The sequence below is a fragment of the Symsagittifera roscoffensis genome, chromosome 6, assembly GCF_963678635.1.
Source record: "Symsagittifera roscoffensis chromosome 6, txSymRosc1.1, whole genome shotgun sequence".
Classification (NCBI taxonomy): domain Eukaryota; kingdom Metazoa; phylum Xenacoelomorpha; order Acoela; family Convolutidae; genus Symsagittifera; species Symsagittifera roscoffensis.
Genome location: NC_087067.1, coordinates 16,726,492 through 16,748,300, shown reverse-complemented (window position 1 = coordinate 16,748,300; position 21,809 = coordinate 16,726,492). Strand labels below are relative to the sequence as shown.

The following is a 21,809-nucleotide window of genomic DNA, read 5'->3' as shown; positions in this document are numbered from 1 at the left end:
AATAATCAATGGGTTGGGGGTGCTGCGTCTTTCCAGACAGAATTAGTTAATGCGAATTTTGCCACAAGCTACGCATGTACTTTTAAATATCATACGAATGTTCTAAATACCCTATCAAGATATCAGTTGATTGGAACTTTCAGTTGTGAGTTATGGAGCCATCTCCGATGGCTCGTCAGCTTCAGAAGACGAGACTGATGATGTACGCTACCTTCGGGGTGACCGAAGCGCTAGGAGTTGTTGCTGTGTTTCTAGTGTTAAACTGGGTTGTTCACAGTCTGGGAGGGTTTGCCTGGGATGGGAGTTCACAGCAGTTCAACTGGCACCCATTTCTGATGGTGACAGCTTTCGCGTTCCTGATGGGTAACTCGTTGGTGCTGTACCGAGTGTTCTACTTCGTAAGTGTACATACTATCTCGTAATTGTTCATGACACCTGCGAGAGCAAGATTCTTGTTATCGGAAAAAAGTTTTTTTTCTTACCGTTAACAATTTTTCATGTAAATCTGAAACATGTATGGCTCCCGAAAGGTGACTAAGTTACTTTGTTTTTTCTTTCATTTCTTTCATCATTTTGAATTGACTTGGTTGAATTTAAAAGCACTTTTTGCATTTAACAGTACAACATTGCAAATATGCCTTGACCCTACTTTGTAACAAGAAATTAAAGATCTTTTCAACCCCCCTTCATGTAAGATTGATACTTACTATCTTAAAATTGTTCAGAAACTGGTGAAAGCAAGATTCTTGTAATCGGAAGAGACTTTTTTTCCGTTGATAACAACTTCTCTTGAAAATCTGAAACACGCATGGTTCCCGAAAGTCGACTAAGTTGCTTAGTTTTCTTTGTTTTTTCATCATTTTGAACTGACATGATTGAATTTAAAAGTGTTACTTTGTAATTAACAGTACAACGTTGCAAATTGGCATTGAACCATCCTAATTAAAAGAAATTGAGGTCCTTCTTCATCCCCGCGCCCCGCACAATTCCAAGTTTTCGGTTCTCATTGGTGCTTCATGCTTTTACGAATTAATGCATGATGTTACGATGCAAAAGTATGAACAATAAATCTATTCACAAGAATTTATTTGCCCACCATGCCAAGTTTTATTGAATTATGTTAATGTTTAAATTGTTTTTGAAAAAAAAGGAAATTCAAATGTCGTGTGAGGAAGAGAAAAAGCCTAAATTGACAATGCTTTATTATGAATAGAAAATTGTTTTGTGTAGCGGCTTACTCGTTGCAAAGCCAAAGCCCCTGCTAGAGGTTCAAAGATTTGCGGTTGGAGCACCGGCCGGACCTTTATTTTTCGCTATATATGTATATTGGTCCGTTTTTTTTTCTGTTTCATTTTCTTGCAATAATTTCCATTTCAATCTTATCGGCTTAATTTTTGTTGTGTTTTAAGCGATCACTTTCATTCTCGTACTTGTTGTTCTCGTAACCAAATTTGCCCGCAGGATGATGCATTTTGAGCACGTTGCACTCTGAACTGCAACAGTCGTCTCTCTGTTGGAAACTGCAACATGCATATTTTGAGTATGTTAGCATTTTGAATATCTGTCCTATTCGAAATTTGCTTTTTAAATTGGTTGTGTTTTTACCAATTTGTTTTTTTATTTTTTATTGAATTTTTTTCTTCTCGGTTAAATAAGCTTCGGCCTATTTTATATCGGCTTATTGGCCTCATATTTTGTCGTTTAATGATTGAAAAAAATATGTGCGTGTAAGTGTATTGAAGGGGATGGGGCTTTGACAACTTTTTATTAGTTTTGAAAAAAATTTCCTCGGTCTGATAAGTTTTGGCCTATGTTATGTCGGTTTTGTGTGCTTGTGTGTACTGAGTGGAATGGGGGATAAAAATTTTACCTATTGATCCATGGTGGGTTAATGTTATCAAAAATGCTGTTTTTGCTATTTTTGTTTTCGCGCATGTTTGCCAAGTTCAGCTTCACTTCTATCAATGTCGAATTCAGTTGTTGTTGGTTGGTAAATGTTCCTTTTTTGTTTTTGTTTTCCATTAAACTGTTTGTTTTCGGCTGAAAACATTTTGGTTGATGTTTGTGATTTTGGGTTAGCCACCCTTGTTATTTTACTTGATGGGCTTATGTAGGTTTTTATGCGTGTGTGTGCTTACTTTGGGGTAATATGCTAAACGTTCTTGTTGAATATTTTTTGGCAACAATGTTTTTCGGCGCGTCTTTTTGACAGTTCGTTTTACTTTGCGTTAGTTTTTAATGACAGATTTTTAAATAACTTTAGTGGTGTTTGTCTTTCTTCTGGTTAGCTTGCCATGCTTTGTATTTGCGTGTGATATTATATCGTTCTGTTATGGCCTAGTGAAATAATTTGAGGTTAAGAAGGAACTTTTTTCACCCATAAAGAATAATTTGAGCTTAAGATTCCATCGATTCTCAAAGAAAGCTCACACGAGATTGGTTGTTGTACCGACCTTCGAAGAAAATAGAATATTTATGCTTGGGATGTTTTTTTTTAATTCAGTCAATTTTCAGCGATCGAAATAGTTTTTAACATTAAAAAAATATGTACCATTGAACCATATCGACTCCCTGAAATCAAGTTTTCAAAGATATCTTACCTCCAATCATATTTTGCAAAGTTTGGTAGTTTGAAACTTGACAATTCGGCCTTGCAATTGACTAATTTAGTCAAACTTCGTTGATTTAATCCATTATTCTGAGCGTAACGCGAATTATTTATGCGTTGCGAATTATCCCGCTCAAGAAAATTGTTCCAAATTGAAATGAGGCTAGCTAATCAATCATATTAATTTCTTACGACTCAAATTTTTACACCTGATCTTTGATATTGTCCAAAATTATTGTTTTTCAATATTTTATCTTCCCAAAAACTATTCGATATGTTTTAAGGGGCAGTCTGAACATTCAGGGCTTTACCCTGATGTACGAGCAGTCTTGTTTTATACTAAATGCCTTCCAGCGATGATTTGATTTTAGGGGCTTTTTCAAAAATTTCGATCCTGAGACATTAGTGAGCAAATAGCAATGATAGCATTTTATTTGGTTTTAAAATCTATGATAAAACTAGTGTCTATGGTGTTTTCTTTCATAGGGATTTCGGGTATTTCTCGTGAAGCTTGTATGCTATTGTGGTCTTTCCATCATGATTTAGTATTCGAAGAAGTTCTATTAAGAAAACTTTCTTGTGTCGAGAAAATTGGTATCAATATTTTCGTTACATAATAATTTCATTGGTATGATAACTTATGCGGGGGAGTGGGTTGTCAAAGGAGTCACTTCAAAGAAGAATCTTCGGTGTTTTCAGCAGATATTAGTTTAATGATAAATGTTTGAAGCTTATTCAGAAATTTTTGCTATCAAATTTTCAAAAAAAATCCCTTTCAATATTATATGCCAGAATTTTCACCTTATTGCAGCTATTATTATCACCTTTTGCAATTCTCTAGCTACTCAAGATTTATAGTCAAATTGTCTTTCAAATAATTCCGGAAATGAGAAATGGAAAAAAATTTATGACAAATTTTGATGTAATGGGAAAGTAACTGGTTACTCTTATAATAAAAACATTTTAGAAAGAACTTAAAAAACAAACTAAAAAACTGGTTACACTGAGGTTTCTTTGATCATGATTTCTTCTGTGCTGTAGTTGGACAAGAAGGTGGCCAAAGTGGCACATAGTGCTATCCATACTGCCAGTCTGGTGTGTATCATGCTGGCCCTGTATGCAGTAATAGACAACCACAACCAGAGTAACACCAACAACATGTACAGTCTCCACAGCTGGATTGGAATGACCACATGTGTGCTGTTCTTCTTACAGTTGGTGTTCGGATTTGCTGCTTATCTTGTACCTCAGGTAATCAACCTCACTTTAGAGTGTGAACCACGGTTTAAATAGGCTAGACAACTAATTGCTCAAAGAGGCAATTTGTCGAGCGACGAAAAAATTGGGATTAATAGCTTAGTCGTTCCGTGAACGATCTATCCTTATATTAAGGTTCCGATCATTGAAAATGGGTAGGAACTTTGTTTTCGGGCGTGTTTTAGTTTCTTTTTCTTTTCCACGCAAAATCAGGCAACACAAATAATGATCGGACTGGGTTAAGTGATATATCATATTAAAAGCCTTACAGTCGTGATTCGAACCACCTTAAAAATTTTGAAAAAGTTTTCCCAGTATCGAGAAAAACCGGTTGGAAATTTTTGATTTTTCGTCTTATTTCGAGCGAATAAAGCGAGCGAGCTGTCTTAATATTGCTTAAGAGCTTACAATAGCTTAATTCAAAACGTGAAAACTTTGTTTAAGTTGGGCAACGTTGGTTCATTTTGAGTATTTTAACGCCTTTTTGGATTTTTTTTCGTTTTCTAGAAATTTTTTTAAACAAAAATTGGTTTTCAATTTGTTTATTTTAGTATGGCTGTCGACTATGCCTAATCCCCAGTTTTTTCAGCTCCTCACACCATGCCGAAAAAAAAACGACATTAATTTGAAGAAAACTTTGTATTTTTTAAGACTATGGTCAGAACATTCTGTGCTATTTGCACAGTAACCGGTTATACTTGTTCAATTGGCAAAAAGGATAATAAAATGAGAACATTTTGCGACGGTTAATATATTCTGTAAAGTTTAGCGTTTTAAATTTCCACGGTCATCTATTATTTTAACTATACATCTGTTGAAGCGTTAATGCTTTAACTGTAAAGATTTTTCCGTATTTTGCAATGCAAACTTTCAAGCTTTTCGTTTCTGTGTTTGTTTGACAAAATTGACATTCTCAACTCTATGGTGGTGAGCTATCAGTGTAAATTCAGGGGTTGCAAATCTGACCTCCAAATACTTCTGCTCAAATCGATGCGGTTTCTTCGGATGATTTTTTTTTCAAAAACTCAGATTTAAGAAGAACTTGATATTATCAATCATATGGTGGGGTGCTCTCAGGGTAGACTATGGGGTTGCACTCCTGCCGTATAGATATAACTGATTAAATCATTTTAGTTTTCGAAGTATGAAGGTTTTTGTTATTTTGTGATTTTTTTTTGAAAACTTGAAATGTCAACCCTATAGTGGGGTGCTATCAGGGTACACTCAAAAAGTGCAAATCTGCCCTTTAAATGTGTCTAATCAAATGTTTTCGAGATATGGCGTTTTTATGATTAATTCGTTTTTTATGAAAAAATTTAGATTTGAAAAAAATCTAATGCAGAATTTGAAATATCATCTATTATGTGTTTGGTTTTTTTTTGATTTTCGAGGTATGTCGTTTTCTTATTGTTGTTATATTTTTTTCTAAACAACGTAAACTTGAATTAACCGAACTTGAAACTCTCAGCCTTATGGTGGCGTGCTTTCTTGGTACACTCAGGGATTGCAAATATTTTCTCCAAAAATGAATGATCAAAACCTTTAAGAGCCTTCGAGATATGGCGTATTTGATGCTTTTTCAAAATTTTTCTTAAAAAATAGATTTTAAAAACTTTTCAAATCTGTATTACGGTGCTGTAAGGGAACTCAAAAAACAGATTTTAAAAACTTTTCAACCATGCCATGTTTTGTGGTGCTGTGAGCTTTCAAATTTGGGTTCTGATTGAACTTCTCAGTTTTAATTTTCTTTTTCAAATTTTCAGTAAACCATAGAGATTTTTTTCTATAAAGTTCTGATTGATGTTAGCACAAGCAAAGCTTGTGTGATAGTATGAACTTTCTTTTTTTTCCAAGCTAAACGCCAAAAATTAGTGTTCATTTTGAAAGTGTTCTTTTTAATCAATAACCAGCTATTAAGTACAGCCAATGCTAAGGATAATAACACAGACTATTATACAAATAGCACTTCAGCATGAAAGTATCATAGATCTGTAGCGTAGATGTAGAGAAGGAGAGCCGCAAAAAAAAGAGGGTTCGAAACTGGGCAATGTCGGATGTTTTTAATGAACTTCGTATACTAGTTGAAATGCAACCGCTCTATAAATTGAGGCATGTTAGTTTGTAAATTTCTTTTTTACAAATTGAATGGTACTGCCAATGCGTCATAATTGGCTTGTGTCACTTAGCAATTATGTAGACGCACGCATAATTGGCATGCGTCACATAAGAAATTTTGTAGACTGAGAGTTTTTCTTATTCAGTTTTTCCTTGTAGCGTTATAGGTCTTATTTTTGCTTGTGTATGTGAAGTGCAACTTCGCCTCTGTGTAGAATTTTTGAACTTTTTAAAAAAAGACGGAAGCATGTGGACCATTTTAAGTTTAAAGTATCACAAATCTGATGAAATTCAGTTATTTTGGAGATTAATAAAAAAGAAAAAAAAACCTTATGAGTTGGCCCAAATTAAATTTACGGTTGCCTCAAATGCTTGTTTTTATGAATATTTTTTGAAGGTATTTTCACGTTCAACTATCTGAAGCACCGCATGTGCGAGTCATGCGCTAGTTCAATATAAATTCTCGTACAGGCTAACTATGGCCGCTTGGTTCCTGAGCATTGTTTTGAAATCAATTGATTTCGTTTGATTTTTCATTCGCTGCTCCGACCACTGAAAATTTGGAGGAACTTTGTCTTCGGATGTGTTTTTTTTTTAAAATAAAATTTGGAAAAGTTTTTAGAAAATTGAAACTGCTATTTCAAAAATTCAAAATTTTGCTTTTTAGCCTAATTTTAAGCAAGGAAAGCCAGCGAGTAGAGAACTTGGAGCATAGAATAAGCTATAAAATAATTTTTTTATCGTAAAAACTACCAGTTGTCGCTTTTCTCTAATTGTCACAGTTTGATCTAAAAGCAAGTGACTTTAAATCAGTTTTTAGCTAAATTGTTTTTATGGCTTTTCTTAAAGTGATGAAATTAATTAAGACACTAATATAGGTCGCGATGAATTTTTTGCTTCAGGAAAAGTCTTAAATTTGTTCAAGCTCAAATTCCCGGTTTGACTTTTGATTTCGTTATAAGTTCAAATCATTTCCTTTGTTAAAACGAAGGTAACTTCCACTAATGAACAGCAAAGTTTTCAGGGTCATGAAAAAGGTGAGCGACTTCTAGTTTCGAAAGTGGAATTTATTTTTCATATTTCCCAGCGAAAATAAAAGTTTCTTTATTGATCCAGTTTTCTCAAATTGGGTTTCTTTCATCAAGAAAGTGTCAATCATAAATTGTTCTAGAAATTCAAAACGCTTTGAAAATATGTTCTTTTTTGGAAATTCGAAAGTTTGAGATTGTTCTAAAAACAATTCAGTATTTCTTTTTCTGTTTGCTTGCGTTTATTGACGCTTTTCTAACTGTCTGCTGGCTATGTTTATGTTTTTATTGTCGGTTTAGTTGCCGCTGGGTTAATGATTTTGAATATTTATTTAATAGCAGTGATTGTGTTGCTTCACATTTTTTTTCAAAATTATTTTTTAAAATAATTTTATCAATTTTGTTCGGTAACTTACAGTTTACAATTTTATGTTTGCGTTGTATCACAAGTGTTACGAAGCTATGCTTCGCCTCCTTGTTAACTTAATAATCGCGTTTTCCTTGCACTTTTTGTCCGACTTATTGAAATATTCTCAAGACATGCTGCAGGTCATATCAAATTTACTTTTTTAATGCAGATGTTCTCCCCTCGGAGAAGCATGGTCAAGATGTACAAGTATTTCTGGGCTAAGGTGGGTAGCAGTCGTATCTATTGCAATAACAGCGGTGTTCGCTAGCTTAACCCATGTATCTTCTGTTGATCTCGCCTCGTACTCGAATGCATTGCCACATATATGAAGTTATTACGTTTTTGTGAACTTATTAAATACCTGTATGTAGGTCGTGATGATTTTTGAAAAATTTTTTGAAACAAAACTTAAAATTTGTTCACGCTCAAGTTTGAGTTTTAGTGGTTTCACTTTTCATTTCTTTTAAAATTCAATTAAAATCTATTTGCTAAACGGAAGGCAAATAACGCTTTCCTATGAAGAAAATGGAAATGTTGCGAAAAATTGTGAACAATTTTTATCTTTGAAGGTGGATTTTAAATTTTGAGTTTCCCAGCGGGGAAATAAAAAAAAGTGGGTAATGAAAAAATTATCCTGTGATCCAGTTTTCTCAAATTGTGTTTATTTTATCCAAAAAAAGTCGATCATAAATTGTTTTAGAAATTCAAAGAGCTTCAGGTCCAGAAACGTTTTCCTTTGAAACTCGAAAGTTGAAGTTTTAGAAAATATTCCGGTAATTTTTTAGGATTCCTTGCGTTCACTTGCAACGTTGTTTTTAATTGATGAGAATGCTGAAGAATAAAAAGCCCAAGCTAAGTCTGATGGAAAGAATATGAAATAGAATGCGGGCGTTTCAACCAACCCGGGCATTAATATATCTGAAATAACCAATTAATGGCACCTCGATTTTTAAGGAGTTTTTAAGGAATTTTCATCCATATGATTTCTGAAATGAAGCATTCTGAAGATATAAGTGACAATTGACCAATTAGTTTTGAGTTGCATTTATGTTCAGTGTTTCAGATATGTTACTAAGTTCGGGTTAGTTGCACGCTATCATGATGTTATCTAAATTTAAATTCTATCCACTTTTTTTTCGATCTTTTCTGTTTCAGAAACTTAACTAGTATTTTGGATGGTTTTTTTTCAGTTTCCGGAGAGCATCAAGGCCAACATGATGCCAATACATCGCTTCATGGGGACTTTGATCTTTTGCATGGGCATCGCCAGCATCATCTCAGGAATAACTGAGAAGGCGATCTTCACTTATGCAGGAGAATACCAACATCTTCCAGGGTGGTCGGTAGAAGCTAATCTCCTTGGGCTTGCAGTGGCATTATACGCAGTAGGAATTGGAATCCTAGTCACAAATCCCTCTTTCAGTAGGGAAGATAATATAGCCCAAATGTGGGAAAATCTGAACGATTAGACCCAGATCTTGTTCTGTCTTTTTTTAAATCGTTATAACGTCATCTACCTGCTTCCGTAGCTGCCTGTCCATTTTTCAATGGAGCCTCTTGATGCTGCGAACAAACTAGTGCAGTATTGCACGATTCAGTTAAATTTGTGTATAGAAAGTTGGAGAAAATTTATAGACAAAATTATTAAAAAAGTGTCAATTCGACTTGGTTGTATGTCTTGAAACTTTCGTAGTCTGGGTGAATTTTTGGAAACGCAAATTCTGAGTGAAAATCTAAAATCAGCATGGACGATTTTGTTGCATTAGCCTCGATAACTCTCATTAATGAGTTTTGTCTATTCTTCTATTCTATTTTTCCTAGCTCTCTATATCCCCTAGCTTTAGTGTTCAAGCAGATTAGCATGCGCCATTTATGTTCTGATCTGGTATTTTCTTAAATAAATGTCAATAACTGTGGCTATTAATCAAATATTTGGCTTCATAGTAAGATACCTAGTGCTCATAATCTAGATTCCCGACGCCGATGAAGGTGCTTCAGCTTCGGGTATTTATCAACTTCCAATCACAATTTTACGCAATCATCCATTCTAGTAATGTAATTGACCAATTATCTTTGTTATACCCACTTGCGAAGACCCATTTCGGCCTCTTTCCCTTAAAATAATGAGTTTTTCTGTCTACTAATACTTTTGAAATCAATTTCAATTCCTCGCAAGTGCCAAATCAATAAAATTGTAAATGTTATAAATAATTAATGCAAATGGTCTAATGTTTTTTGTTGAATCATAAAAATACTCCAATTAAATGTGCTAAATTGATCTTATCTTCAAATTTGTCTAAGTTGTGAGTGATAGCTAAACTCAGCGGAAAAAGTTGTACGCTTGAGATTACCATTTTTTTTTCAAATCGGATACCAGTGTTTGGTGTGTCTTTTTTTACTTCATCAGACGTTGTACCTCGAAATTTTCAGTCGGGGGATTTTTGACCCATTTTTTGGTGTATTTTCGTTTTCTCGAAAACTACCGTGAAGATTTTAAGATAGAGAGTTCAATCAAAAGATTTTAATAGTAACAGAGTTTTGGCCTTGAAAAATGTCCAAATTTTGACCATTTTTAAGATTTTTTCCTTTTCTCGAAAACTACTCTTCCAAACCTGTGATGAAATTTTTAATCGAATAAAACAAGGAAATGAAATTTCTCATTGCAAAAGCAGTTGTTCCCGCCACATTGACGAACATTTCAAAAACATTACACAACATAAGAAAACTTTCCAGAAAAGCAGTGAATTTTCATTGCAACATTTCCAACTAAATCAATTGAATCAATTTTCAAAAAAAAACATTGTCATTTACCTTAGCAAGCAGATACAGTCATTCAGCTAAGTAGTTTTTTATGTTATGGGTATTAATTCAAAGGTCTCATGAAGGCATGTATACCATTATAAGAACCCTCAATATCCCTCTCTCTCTCCTCACTTTCTCTCCTCACACACACTCTCTCTCTCTCATCTGTAAGAGACTAAGGATCTGGTACGGTTACTGTCCCCCACAACCCTTCACTATCGCCTCCTAGTTCTCTTGTGTTTTAATTATTAACTCATGTTGCCTTTAGAGCACTACACCGAGATATAATGGCGCTCAAGTTTTTCCGAGCATACACCTTTTATCAGCCTTCTCTTGTTTTGATTCTTTTTTATTACTGTTGTTAATGTATCCTTTTTCAGAAAAAAAATATATATATTTTTGATTTTGTTTTGAATTTCATGAGTTTTGTGGTTACTCCCAATTGTTTATACGCCAAATTACTGAAACTTTACTGCTTTAAACCTTTAATTACGCCTGAAGCATGCCTCTTGCACATAAAAAAGAATGAAGCTAAAAGTTTTCTACAAAATACGGAAGACAACGCTTGGGATTGCAATTACGACATCAAATTGCAATTAATTAAAACGAAATAGCCTCTTTATGTTCTACAATAGCCGAACTTAGTATAAGCCATGATACCATCGAAGTAATTACTGTTTTTTTTAACGATTTAGTCGCGCTAGTTACTTCCATGAATGACAAGATTCTTACGCTCAAGTTACGCGAATGAACAAAACAGATATTATTAGCTTGTCTCAAGTCGCACATATATAACTATAGAATGGTGCAGATAGAATACAAAAGATGCGATAATTTTCTTCGACAGTCCTTTTCAACTTCCTCGCTTTCGTCACGACTGAATAGCAATGTGTCCACGACCATTACGATTCGCAACGCCTTGAACACAGAACCGACCCGTCAAGCCGCTACACTGCTCTATACAATGAACCAAGATAACAACACTAACGCCGAACAACTGCATAGCGAGCAGCCCACACAACAGCAAGTGTAGCCTCCTCGCTACCCACCTTCACCGTCAGCAACCTTTTTGCCTCACTTTTCCGGAGCACCAACGCCCACCTCATTCGCAGTCGACAAGTCTTCATCATTGACCGAAATTTACGATGAACCATTTCTTGTCCCCCAGGATGCTAGGAATCACTTTTCGCCTCCCCCAAAACTCGCCAATAGAACTCCACAGCAGCGAATTTCAGGAAACCGCTTCAATGCCGCAAATCATTGTCGTCATGCCAGAAAGTTTAACTCGTCATTTGCGCACCCCAAAAGCTCAACCTCGGGGAACGCAGCACGAACTCACCTTCGGATTTCACCTCCAATTTGACAAAAGAAAGACGGAAGCTACAACGACGCGACTTCTGAAATCCTCAGTATTGGTCTTTCAGCCTTTATCGATGCCCCCAATCGGAACTCAACTCCAATTGACAGGACAGCAATTCGACGCTCGACAACATACACCAAGAAAAGATGATCTTCATGCCAGTACACCTCAGCATCCTCATGGAACTCACCTCCATGCAAGCAACCCCTTCATGAAGACTTTCAATCAGAGTCATTAGCCAAGAATTCACGACCAGTTCAGTGCTTTCAAACCCATATCTTCGAACAGAGAACACATTGCCCACCGCAACGAGCCTCCAAGTATTCACAACAGACATCAGCTGACACTTACAACCCCCTTCAGTAGGTTGCAATTGCGGTCAATAACGCAGCCAGACCTACAGCCCTAACTTCGACAGCAGAGTGTATGGAACAAGGAAAAGATGGACTGGAAACCAACCGACCGGTATTTGGAACGAAAGCAGCCCTTGATACGACCACATCGGGAATTACGAACGACTTACTCAGGGCAGGCATCGATTATCAACCCAATAATAGTGCAGCCAGCACCAGCACTATTCATGAACGATATGATCAGCAGCCGCCAGCACGAGCCTAATCAAGTGACCCAGCCGATATTCAGCCAACAACCCTCACTTCAGCATGGATATCAACAGACAGTACATCAGAACCTACCAGCTTTCGTTGCTTTCAAAACTTGTTATACGCTAGGAGCAGTGCAGCTCGACAAAAACGAGCAGAAGATTTCAAATATTTTAAGAAAATCAGTTCCAATTGTCAAGCCTTTTGTATTCGACGGCAAACCGGAACAATGGTTAGATTGGATCGGACTATTTATTGCGACAATCGACAACACGGACTTGTCCCACTCGGAGAAGATGACCCGCAGATATGGATGCAAAAGATTATTGTACAGCTCAGCACTCCAACGCCTGGAAAACGACTTCGGAAACCCGACGTAGATAGTAACATCCTTCCTTCAACGGCATCAGCAGCCCGACTCGACACAACAGAAGCCATAAGAGCCTCGTCAACTTCGTGCAGTAAATGGTTGACACATTCACAAGTCATCGATTCATGCACGATCTCCACTCTACAACGAACGTTCAAACAGTTTTGGGAAGGCTGCCGACTGGAATGGAACCGCTGCAAACTTCAACAAAACCTCAGACAACATTCACTCATCGTCCTGCCCATCAACATTCAACAAGCACTTTCAGCCAGCCGCCGAACATCACAACAACCCGAACGCTCAACGCAAACTACAGCAACATCAGCATGAACACAAGGAACCAAGAAAGGATTTCGCTCGGAGAAACGCAGTTGCCCCAACATCAGAAAGTGCCAGCACTTCAAAACGATGAGCCCAGTGGACCGCCTACACCATGGCAGAGATCTACAACTCTGCTTCGACTGCCTCAGCCCCACAAGTTTGCAAACTCCCGATCAACTCAGTCCTGTAGAACAGATGGATGCAACAAGAAACACCACACTCCAACTACACGACAACTACAACGGAAGCTCTGCAACAGGAAGCAATGACATAACAATTAGGAATGCCAACCGACACGATGGTGCAACGAATTTTAACTCCAGCCCAAAGACATGAAAGTCGACTCGCCACGTTCCGACATTGCCAACAACGATCTTATATAGCAATCATGTAGTGCATGCCTACGCCATGATTGATGGTGCCAGCAAAATCACTTTGCTTAAGTCTTCAATCGCCCTTCAACTGAATCCAGATCTCAAGCTAAATGACAGGATTCAGCTCAACCAAGCCCTGACTTCATCCGACTCAGCTTCTGCCAAATTGACCATTGCCATTGGACCATACAAGCACTGAGAGCAGCCTTTTCAGCTGGACGAAATCGACATCCTAAAAGACTGGAATCGCTCGGATTTTCACCTTGAGCTTGACAACACCATCTGTCAAAGGAATCAACAATTTTCAACATATTCATATTGCAGCATTGTCTTCAAAGGAATTTCGACTCATCATAGGATGCGATGCGACTTCGCCAAACTAGTGACACCAACAGAAGCCATCTCAACATGAGAGAATATACCGATTAGACGCAAAATTCTTCTAGGGTGGTCTCCCTCGGAAGAGATAATGCAGCTAAACCCAACGACGCCAACACCATTAACTTCACATCGGACGATTTGCTTTTTCGACATGTAGACGACTAAATAAAGATAGACGGCGACGAAATCTCAACAGACCAACATATCCTCTTAGAAGACGACAAGGACGCCCTTGACGTCTAAGAGTCATCGACTCATCGACCACCTTGGAAGGCAAATACCAGCAAGTCATCGACACGGATCTTTAGAAAGGTTTCATCATCGAAATAGACGACGCCCTGGACAACACGACAGGAAAATGGCATTTGCCTTATCACCCAGTAACGAATGTCAACAAGCCTCCAAAAGTATGTCGAAATCTAAATACCTCTAGCATCTTAAAAGGCGTCTCTCTCAACAGTATCCTTCTAAATAGAACGAACCTGCTCTCAAACATCGCCGGAATTGTCTTAAAATTTCGTGTAGACCAGATTGCCATCTCAGCAGGCATCGAGTCAATGTTCATGCAAGTCTTCGTTGAGCCTCAATACTAGCCGTACCCACGAATTTGTTTGATGAAGGACCTTCAAACAATGTTAAACCGCCATCCAACTCTAAACATTTTTTTAAGGTCCGTCAACGAGAACGACATAGGAAACAGCGACGGCTTTTTATCAGACGAAAGGCCCCTCGAAAGAATTCTAGGAGTCAAGTGGAAGCCCGACAAAGACGTTTTTTACCGTGGTAAAAGAAAAATTTCTAACGATCGGCAAAAAAGACTTCACCCAGCACAAACTACTGAAGTGTGTTTCTTCAACCTTCAATCCACTTGGAATAACCATGCCATTGACGGTAGTACGACTTCGGAAATTCCTTCAACTTTTCTGGACCACTCGAACTCAATTCGACTAACCCCTCAACCTGGAATCTCTGACGGATCTCAAAGAATTGGTTGACGAACGCAGTCAGTTCAACGACATTTGTATGCTACAGAATATTCTCGACATGCAACTTCATGTCTTCAACAGAACGTTGGAGCTTGCCCTCGCATCAGTTTCCTACTTTACGATCACCTCTACCGACAACACTGTGGAAGTAAAGTTCAACATCGAAAAAGCACGAGTAGGTCCTCTCAAAAAGATGGCAACAGCGAACGTGGAATTAGAAGCTGCGACAAATGAAGCCAAACTTGCAAAATTTGTCAAAGAACAGCACATCAAGGTTAACAGCACAACACCTTGGACAGACAGCACGACTGTTTTACATTGGATCAACTCTCCAAATCAGCTCCACCGGAAATTTCTTGCGAACCGCATCAACTTCATCTTTGACTCGACATCGCAAAAGCCATTGGAGATAGTATCCAGCAAAATTAACAATTTCGACGATGGAACGTGGCTACAAAGTATGCGACATGACAGTCGATTCCCGATAGATCAAAGGACCAGCCTTCATTAGACAAATTTATAAGATTGGCCCGCACAATTGAAATTGCAGCCTTCGACCGACGTTCCCACAACAGACACACAAACCTCAGTAGACAGCCAACCTCAACAGTGATTGACTACAGCAGAAAAAGCACATGGAATCCAGCTCTAAAAGTGACAGCATTTGCCAACCTCTGTACAGAACCTCAAAGCAAAAGAACGACGACAGCTCACACTTCAGGATCTTGCAAATGCAGTTGCTTCTATTGACGAAATGCCAAGTTGACAGTTTCCCCCAAAAAATTGACAGCCTTTGCAAAAAAACACCAATACCCGCCTGCAAACACTCTACCCATTCCTCGAAGGTTGTTAATAGAATTATCCGTCAGTGCCTACCATGCCCCCGACTACGCCAAGAACTAATTACGCTTCTAATGGCCGACTTGCCTCTTGTCAGATTGCCGTTACAGGACAACAATAATCCTTTCCTCACAACAAGAGTTGACTCTATTGGTCCCCAGCAAGAATGACTACGGCACTTTTCCAAAAGATGTTTTTCTCTGCACTTGTCTGGTTACTCGAGCAGTACACACTGAATTCTGACGCTTCATTGCCCGACGTGGAGGACCAAGCCATTTACAAGCTGACAACGGAAAGTGATTCGCTTGAGCAACAATGAACTCGAGCAACTTCAAGAATCTCAGCGAATTTCAAAGATTAGAACGAATGTTTTTAGATTGAAAAATGAATCCACCCGCCGCTTCACACTTCGGAGGATCATCGGAAAGATTGGTGAAGATTTTCTAGGATTTCTCATACAAAGTAATCGGAGCACGCACCCTGAACGGCGAAACTTTGTCAACCTTCGCCTGCGAAAGAGAAACAGTCATGAACTCTCGCCCCCTGATAAACGTATCATCTGATCCGACAGATTCCGAACCTCTCATGGCCAATCATTTCCTGCTTGGGTGACCATCTCTGAACCTGCCACCTGGTTTGTTTCAACCGGGACATTTAACACACGACTTCATAGAAACATACACAAGCTCTCATTAGAAAATATGCACAAGCTCTCAGTGTGGATTCTCGAAGACCTCGCGGCCCTTGGCCCCTAGGATGGGTACTCAATACGTTTCCAGATTCAGATGGACAAGTAAGATCGTGCGAAGTACAGACCAACCATGGACGCCTCCTCAGACTAGCTATAAAACTCTCCTTAGTTATAGAGATTGACTCAACAGAAACCAACTCCCATCAACAGCAACTTCATCAATGACAACAGAATAAGATGCAGCAGAAAACTCGATAAATCACCATTTGATCCATCAATTTTAAAATCATTATGGACAACTCTTTGACTACGGTCACTACTACAAGCACGACAAGCATTCTAGTTAACGGACTATATTTGCAAGCTGCAAATAGGCCGGGCTTTATTTTAACGCACCTGTCAAAAACAATACACAACATTAGAAAACTTTCCAAAAAAAAGAAGTGACTTCTGATAGCAACGTTCCCAACTAAAGCAATTGAATCAAACTTAGCAAGCAGATACAGTCATTCAGCTAAGTAGCTTTTCGTGTTTTGTGCAATAATTCAAATGTCTCATCTAGACATGTATGTGTGGTAGTGAACGGAACGTATACCATTTTAAGAGCTCTCAATCTCCCTCTCTCTCTCATCTCCTATGAGATACTTAGCACTCGTTACGGTTATTGTAGCCCACAACTCTTCAATGTCCTCCTCTAGAACGTGTGACTTTTAATCTTCAGACCTGGGTTCGATTCCGGCACAAAGCAGAACTTTGATAAGTTTTCTTTTTCACTTTTTCACCCTTTTAGAGCTACTTTTTGACTTTTCTTGCTTGTGTTTGTGAAGTGCAGCTTCGTCTCTGTGTTTAATTTGGTACAATACAAGCTGGCACTTGCTTTATATAGAAATTTTCCTGACTATTTCACCAGGGTAATAGTAAAAGAACTTATATTCACTGTACGTGAAATAAATGGGCTCAAAAATTTTGCCGAAGCTCAAAGTTTTTATTGGTTTCAGCAGTTTTTGGATGTCTGAAGCTGCTCTTTAACGAAGAGAAGCAAATTAGTCTGGTAGTGCCGGTGCTCCGTACAGAGTCAAGTCAACTTTAGCACTGAAAGCAGTCTACTTGGAGTTTTACGCTGCTTGTGGTTTTTGCTTAAATTTGTCGCAGAATATATACGCTCGGAAAAAGCGTGCTTTTTTCATTACTGAATCTAGTAAATCGCTGTCCACATAATCCACTGTCTTCCGTTTTTGGAATAAGCCTTGTAATTTATTAAGACCATCGGAATAATTCCGCCCCAGAAATCTGTGTGAAGTTCAGTCAGCTAAATTTTGATCTATTTTTGATCAAATGCTGGTATAACCTGATATGTAAGCAGTTTCGCAATTTTTTTGCTATGCGGATAGTTGCTAAAGTTATTCCGTGCTTATGTTGATAAATCGAAATTGCTTTTTTCTGAACAAATTTGGGAAGTTCACGCTGAAGATGGTTGAAGTTGTGCAGATATTTTCCCTTGCGATAAGCAAGGGTATTGCAACCGATTAAAAGATTTTTCCCCGTAAATAACTTAGTTCATAGAATGCTCAATTTTGTAATTTACCATTTCTGAGTTCCTGTTGATATACGCCCGACATCTTGCATGTACTACTTATTTTGGGATTAATTAATTTTTGAGTGTTCCATTATTTTCAGTTTCGGATTATTTTCAGTTTGTTGGCTATCGGCCCTAATTCTGTCGGCTTATTTAACTTATGCTTTTTCTATAAGTTTCTTAAGTATTTTAAATTGAAATAGATTCAAGTTTGACAATTTTTCTCCTTGTTTTGGGCAAATGATTGTTTTCCAAGAAGTTTTGCTGATTTTTTTGTTTTTTTTTGTGCTTATGCAAGTTTTTTTTATTAATTCAAGGTGAGTTCTGAGGGGATTCGACCCCCTGCCAACCCAAAGGGTCCCCCTTTTGTACTATTTTGAGATATCCATTTTTGATCTCAAAATTTTTCCTAAAGGCGCCTTTGGAATCAATCTATACTAGGGGGGGAGCGCGCGACAAATAATCGCGATTTTGCGGTCGAATTTTCCAATTCTTTTTGACTTTTTTCAAGAATTTGCCTGCGGCGAAGAAAATTTGGTCAAATTAGGGTCTTTATAGTGGTTTGGGAGAGCTCAGAAAATCTATTTGGTCGACCTAAAAAAAAGTCGACAAAAATTTCAAAATTTTTTTGAAAATACCGCCCCCCCTTCCCTCGAGAAATTCCTAGATCCGCGCCTGGTAACACCCATGCTTGAAGACAAATCACAATCCCGGAAGTTCGGTTCCAGTCGGGACTTGTTTTTTTGTGGACACTGAAATTTTTCGACTATTTTAGATAACAAGTCGTTTCTTCATAACATTTTGTTCCAAGAATTTTGCGCCCTTTTCCAGCTATTAAAATTTTTTGACCCAAAAAACGATTAGCTGATTTTGACGTTAAGCTGATTTTGACGTTAACAGTTATTTCGGACGAAGTTCTTTGATATTTGCTACCATTCATTCGCGCTCATACTTCAAGCTACCAATAAACGTCACTGAAATTTTGTTTCGAAATAGCCAAGCGCAGTTTTCATTATCATCGAAAAGAATGATCTCTTGTTATTGCGATTTTTAAAAGTTTTTGTTTTGTTGATTTCATGACGATTTTGCTTTGGTGTCTACAACTAGGGTCGGATTTATGGGGGGAGTAGGCGGACGACCCCCCCCCCCCCCTCCCCCTCAGGGATTCGACCCCCTGCCGACCCAAAGAGTCCCCCCTTTGTACTATTTTGAGATATCCATTTTTGGTGACGGACCCTAAAATTTTTCTAAGGGCGCCTTCGGCGCTAATATATACTTATTTTGAGGGGGAAGCGCGCGCCGAAAAAATGCGATTGTTTTGGTCAAAATTTTCAAAAAAGTACTTAAAAACGCGCAGAAAATTAGGCCAAAACAGGGAATTTTTAGTGGTGCTTTGGGCAAGCTCAAAAAATTAATTTGGTCGACCTTAAAAAAAAAGGTCGACAAAGATTTTGAAAATTCGACCCCCCCCCCTCGAGAAAATCCTAAAATCCTAAAATCCTAGATCCGCCCCTGTCTACAACAATAAATGGGTAATCATTTTGCTTTCAAGTTTTCTTTTCAAGTTTTCATTTCCAGGCGAAATAGATAAAGTTGGTTCTATATTTTTTGAGCGTAATCATTCATTTTCGTTTCGCATTTGCCGTGAATCTCAGCTTCGCTTCTGTGTTTCAATTTGTTTTTCAATTACTCTTGTGCTGAGTAGTGGCGATTCGCGCACAACTAACGCAGTAGGGCAGGTTGAGGTCAGCAGGAAACAGATAGAAGTAGAGTTAATTCTTTAACAGTAAAAAAATTTTCATATGTGCCTTGAGGCTTACCAGACAAACTGGTGGTCTAACCGTGTTTTCATTTACACCATTATTTGCGTAAAATTGATAGGTTACATCATGTGCTGCTGAAGAGTTCCGTCACAATGACATGTCCCATTGAGTCATAAATCGAAAGGTTAAGTCGTACTATCCAAAATTGAGCTGTCCCATTTAACTAATTCACAGTGTAAGAACTTGTCTCAACCCTGTGTTAATTTGATTGTCTCTGAAATTTTGTCGATGTTATCAAGGTTTTCAATTTTGGTATTGTTTCCAAAGTTTGCTGTCTCGATCTATCACTGCGGTACCGCGACAACCCGCAACAAAAGATAACTCGTAACAAAAGACAACTCGCAAAATTTGAGGAAAGCCACAACTACGCTAAATTCGAAAATTAATTTATAATCTAGGAATTTCGGATTAAGGTCGCCGGTGGGCGCGCGTCGCCGCTTCGTGAAGATACCCGGCTTTAACTTTTGTATAAAGTCCTACTATCTGTTGGCAAGCTGGCAACACGTTTTATATTGCAAGTTGTCATATAATGCATAATGCGAGTTGTTTTTTATTGCGAGTTGTCTTTTATTGCGAGTTGTCTTTTCATGCGAGTTGTCTTCTGTTGCGAGTTGTCGCATTACGTATCACTACACCGAATAAATGAAGAATAACCCAATTTTTCTGGTGTTTTGTAGATAAGCGAGTGTTTTTGAGCTCTGAAAGCAATCTGCTGGAGAGCGTTACCGTTGTTGACAGCTTTTCTCAAGGTTCGGTAGTATTTTTTTTTTAGCCAAATGCTCTTTAGAGAACCTAGTTTTTTTAAGCCAAATGCCCTAGAAGACAAGTCATGTGATATGGCCTCTGTTTGCTTGTTTACACTTGCGAAGCTAGTGTATTGGTTCGAACCTTCTTTTTTCCAACCTAAGTCGCAAATATTGGTGCGGCTTTTTTTATTTTGCTGCACCCCAATAATTTTCTAACTCAAAGTTTTCGCAATTTTTTGAAATGCCTAATTTCTACATAACGTGACTTCATGCTTTGCGATCTGATACATGCAAAGTTAGTGTGGATGCATTCAATTTAGTGCTGAATCGCATTCGCAATACCTATTTGGTGCTGAATCGCATTGGAAATTTGTTAGCATATGTTGCTGCTTTGTTCGTGACTAGTGTTTATCGGTTGTTAAGCTTGAGTGGCTGATGGGATATTGCTTGAGACTTTTGCTGCTTTCGAATTGGCAATTTATTAGCATATGTAGCTGAGTTATTGGTGGCTAGTTTTTGCGGATTTTAAGCATCCGTGGTTAGTGCTTATATTTGCTAGGTCGCAGATTCGAATCCTACACGAAGCCGAGTTTTTGCTATTTCGAGGCTTATTTCTACTTTTTCTTATTTAACTTGATAGGGGTGCTTTTTGATCGTGTTCTCAAAAGTTTTGCGAAGCACAGCTTCGCCTCTGTGTAAAAGTTAAGAAATGTTTCCAAGATTGTCGTTGTATTTCTAAATATAGTGTGATGAAGAACTGAGGTTTTTTTAAGTAGACTCCATTCTTTTTTTTAAAAAAATATTTTGATAAATTTGGGTTTTTTCATTTTTAAATTTGACTCATTTTAACGCCAAATCCTTGAATTTTGCTGCCAACAGGACATTTAATAGCAAAAATGAATGATTATGCTCAAAAAATCTACAACAAACTTTATTTATTTCGCCAAGTTGAAATGAAAACTTGAATTCAAAATGAACAGCCATTCATTGTTGTAGACCTCAAAGAAAAATTTAGACGTTTATTTCGCCAAGTTGAAATGAAAACTTGAATTCAAAATGAACAGCCATTCATTGTTGTAGACCTCAAAGAAAAATTTAGACGAGTTTTTGGAATTGTCTTAGGCCGATTGGTCTCTCAATTTGTCTGAATATCAAAAAAGCCGAGTTTTCGTTGACTGAATTTTTTAACGCGCAGAATACAACGGCAGCTTACTAAGTTGCTTCAACAATTTTGCCAACACAATAAATTGTTTTAGAAAATACAAATATGTCAAAACTATAATGTTTGGAACTCCTCAACGCCTTTGTTTTCGATTGCTAACAACTGTAATTGGTTTATGCCGTTTCTCATCAAAGTTTTTGCCTTGTTTTGCTATTGGCGTGAAGCTCTGCTTAGTCTATGTGTTTGTTGTTGATGATTTTCGAAACTTGTTGTATTGCTTCATCCAGATCATTCATGGTTTTCTTCTATCTATTATATATTTAAATGCGGGCTTCACTATCTCGCCATGTTTAAGCTT

The 21,809-nt window shown here is 37.7% G+C and overlaps 1 protein-coding gene across 1 annotated transcript; it reads left to right on the top strand.

Annotated features, from left to right (window-relative positions):
- The first annotated feature begins 103 nt into the window (after positions 1-103).
- Positions 104-9,677, top strand: LOC134847596 (plasma membrane ascorbate-dependent reductase CYBRD1-like). Its single transcript, XM_063864707.1, has 3 exons — positions 104-398; positions 3,650-3,859; positions 8,608-9,677. Exons 1-3 carry the CDS (start codon positions 153-155, stop codon positions 8,884-8,886), a joined length of 735 nt encoding a protein of 244 aa, XP_063720777.1. The 5' UTR covers positions 104-152; the 3' UTR covers positions 8,887-9,677.
- Positions 9,678-21,809: the final 12,132 nt, after the last annotated feature.

Coding starts and splice junctions, on each gene's coding strand:
- LOC134847596 (XM_063864707.1), top strand. CDS start 153: ATGGAGCCATCTCCGATGGCTCGTCAGCTTCAGAAGACGAGACTGATG. Junction 399..3,649: donor TGTACCGAGTGTTCTACTTC/GTAAGTGTACAT, acceptor TCTGTGCTGTAG/TTGGACAAGAAGGTGGCCAA. Junction 3,860..8,607: donor CTGCTTATCTTGTACCTCAG/GTAATCAACCTC, acceptor GTTTTTTTTCAG/TTTCCGGAGAGCATCAAGGC.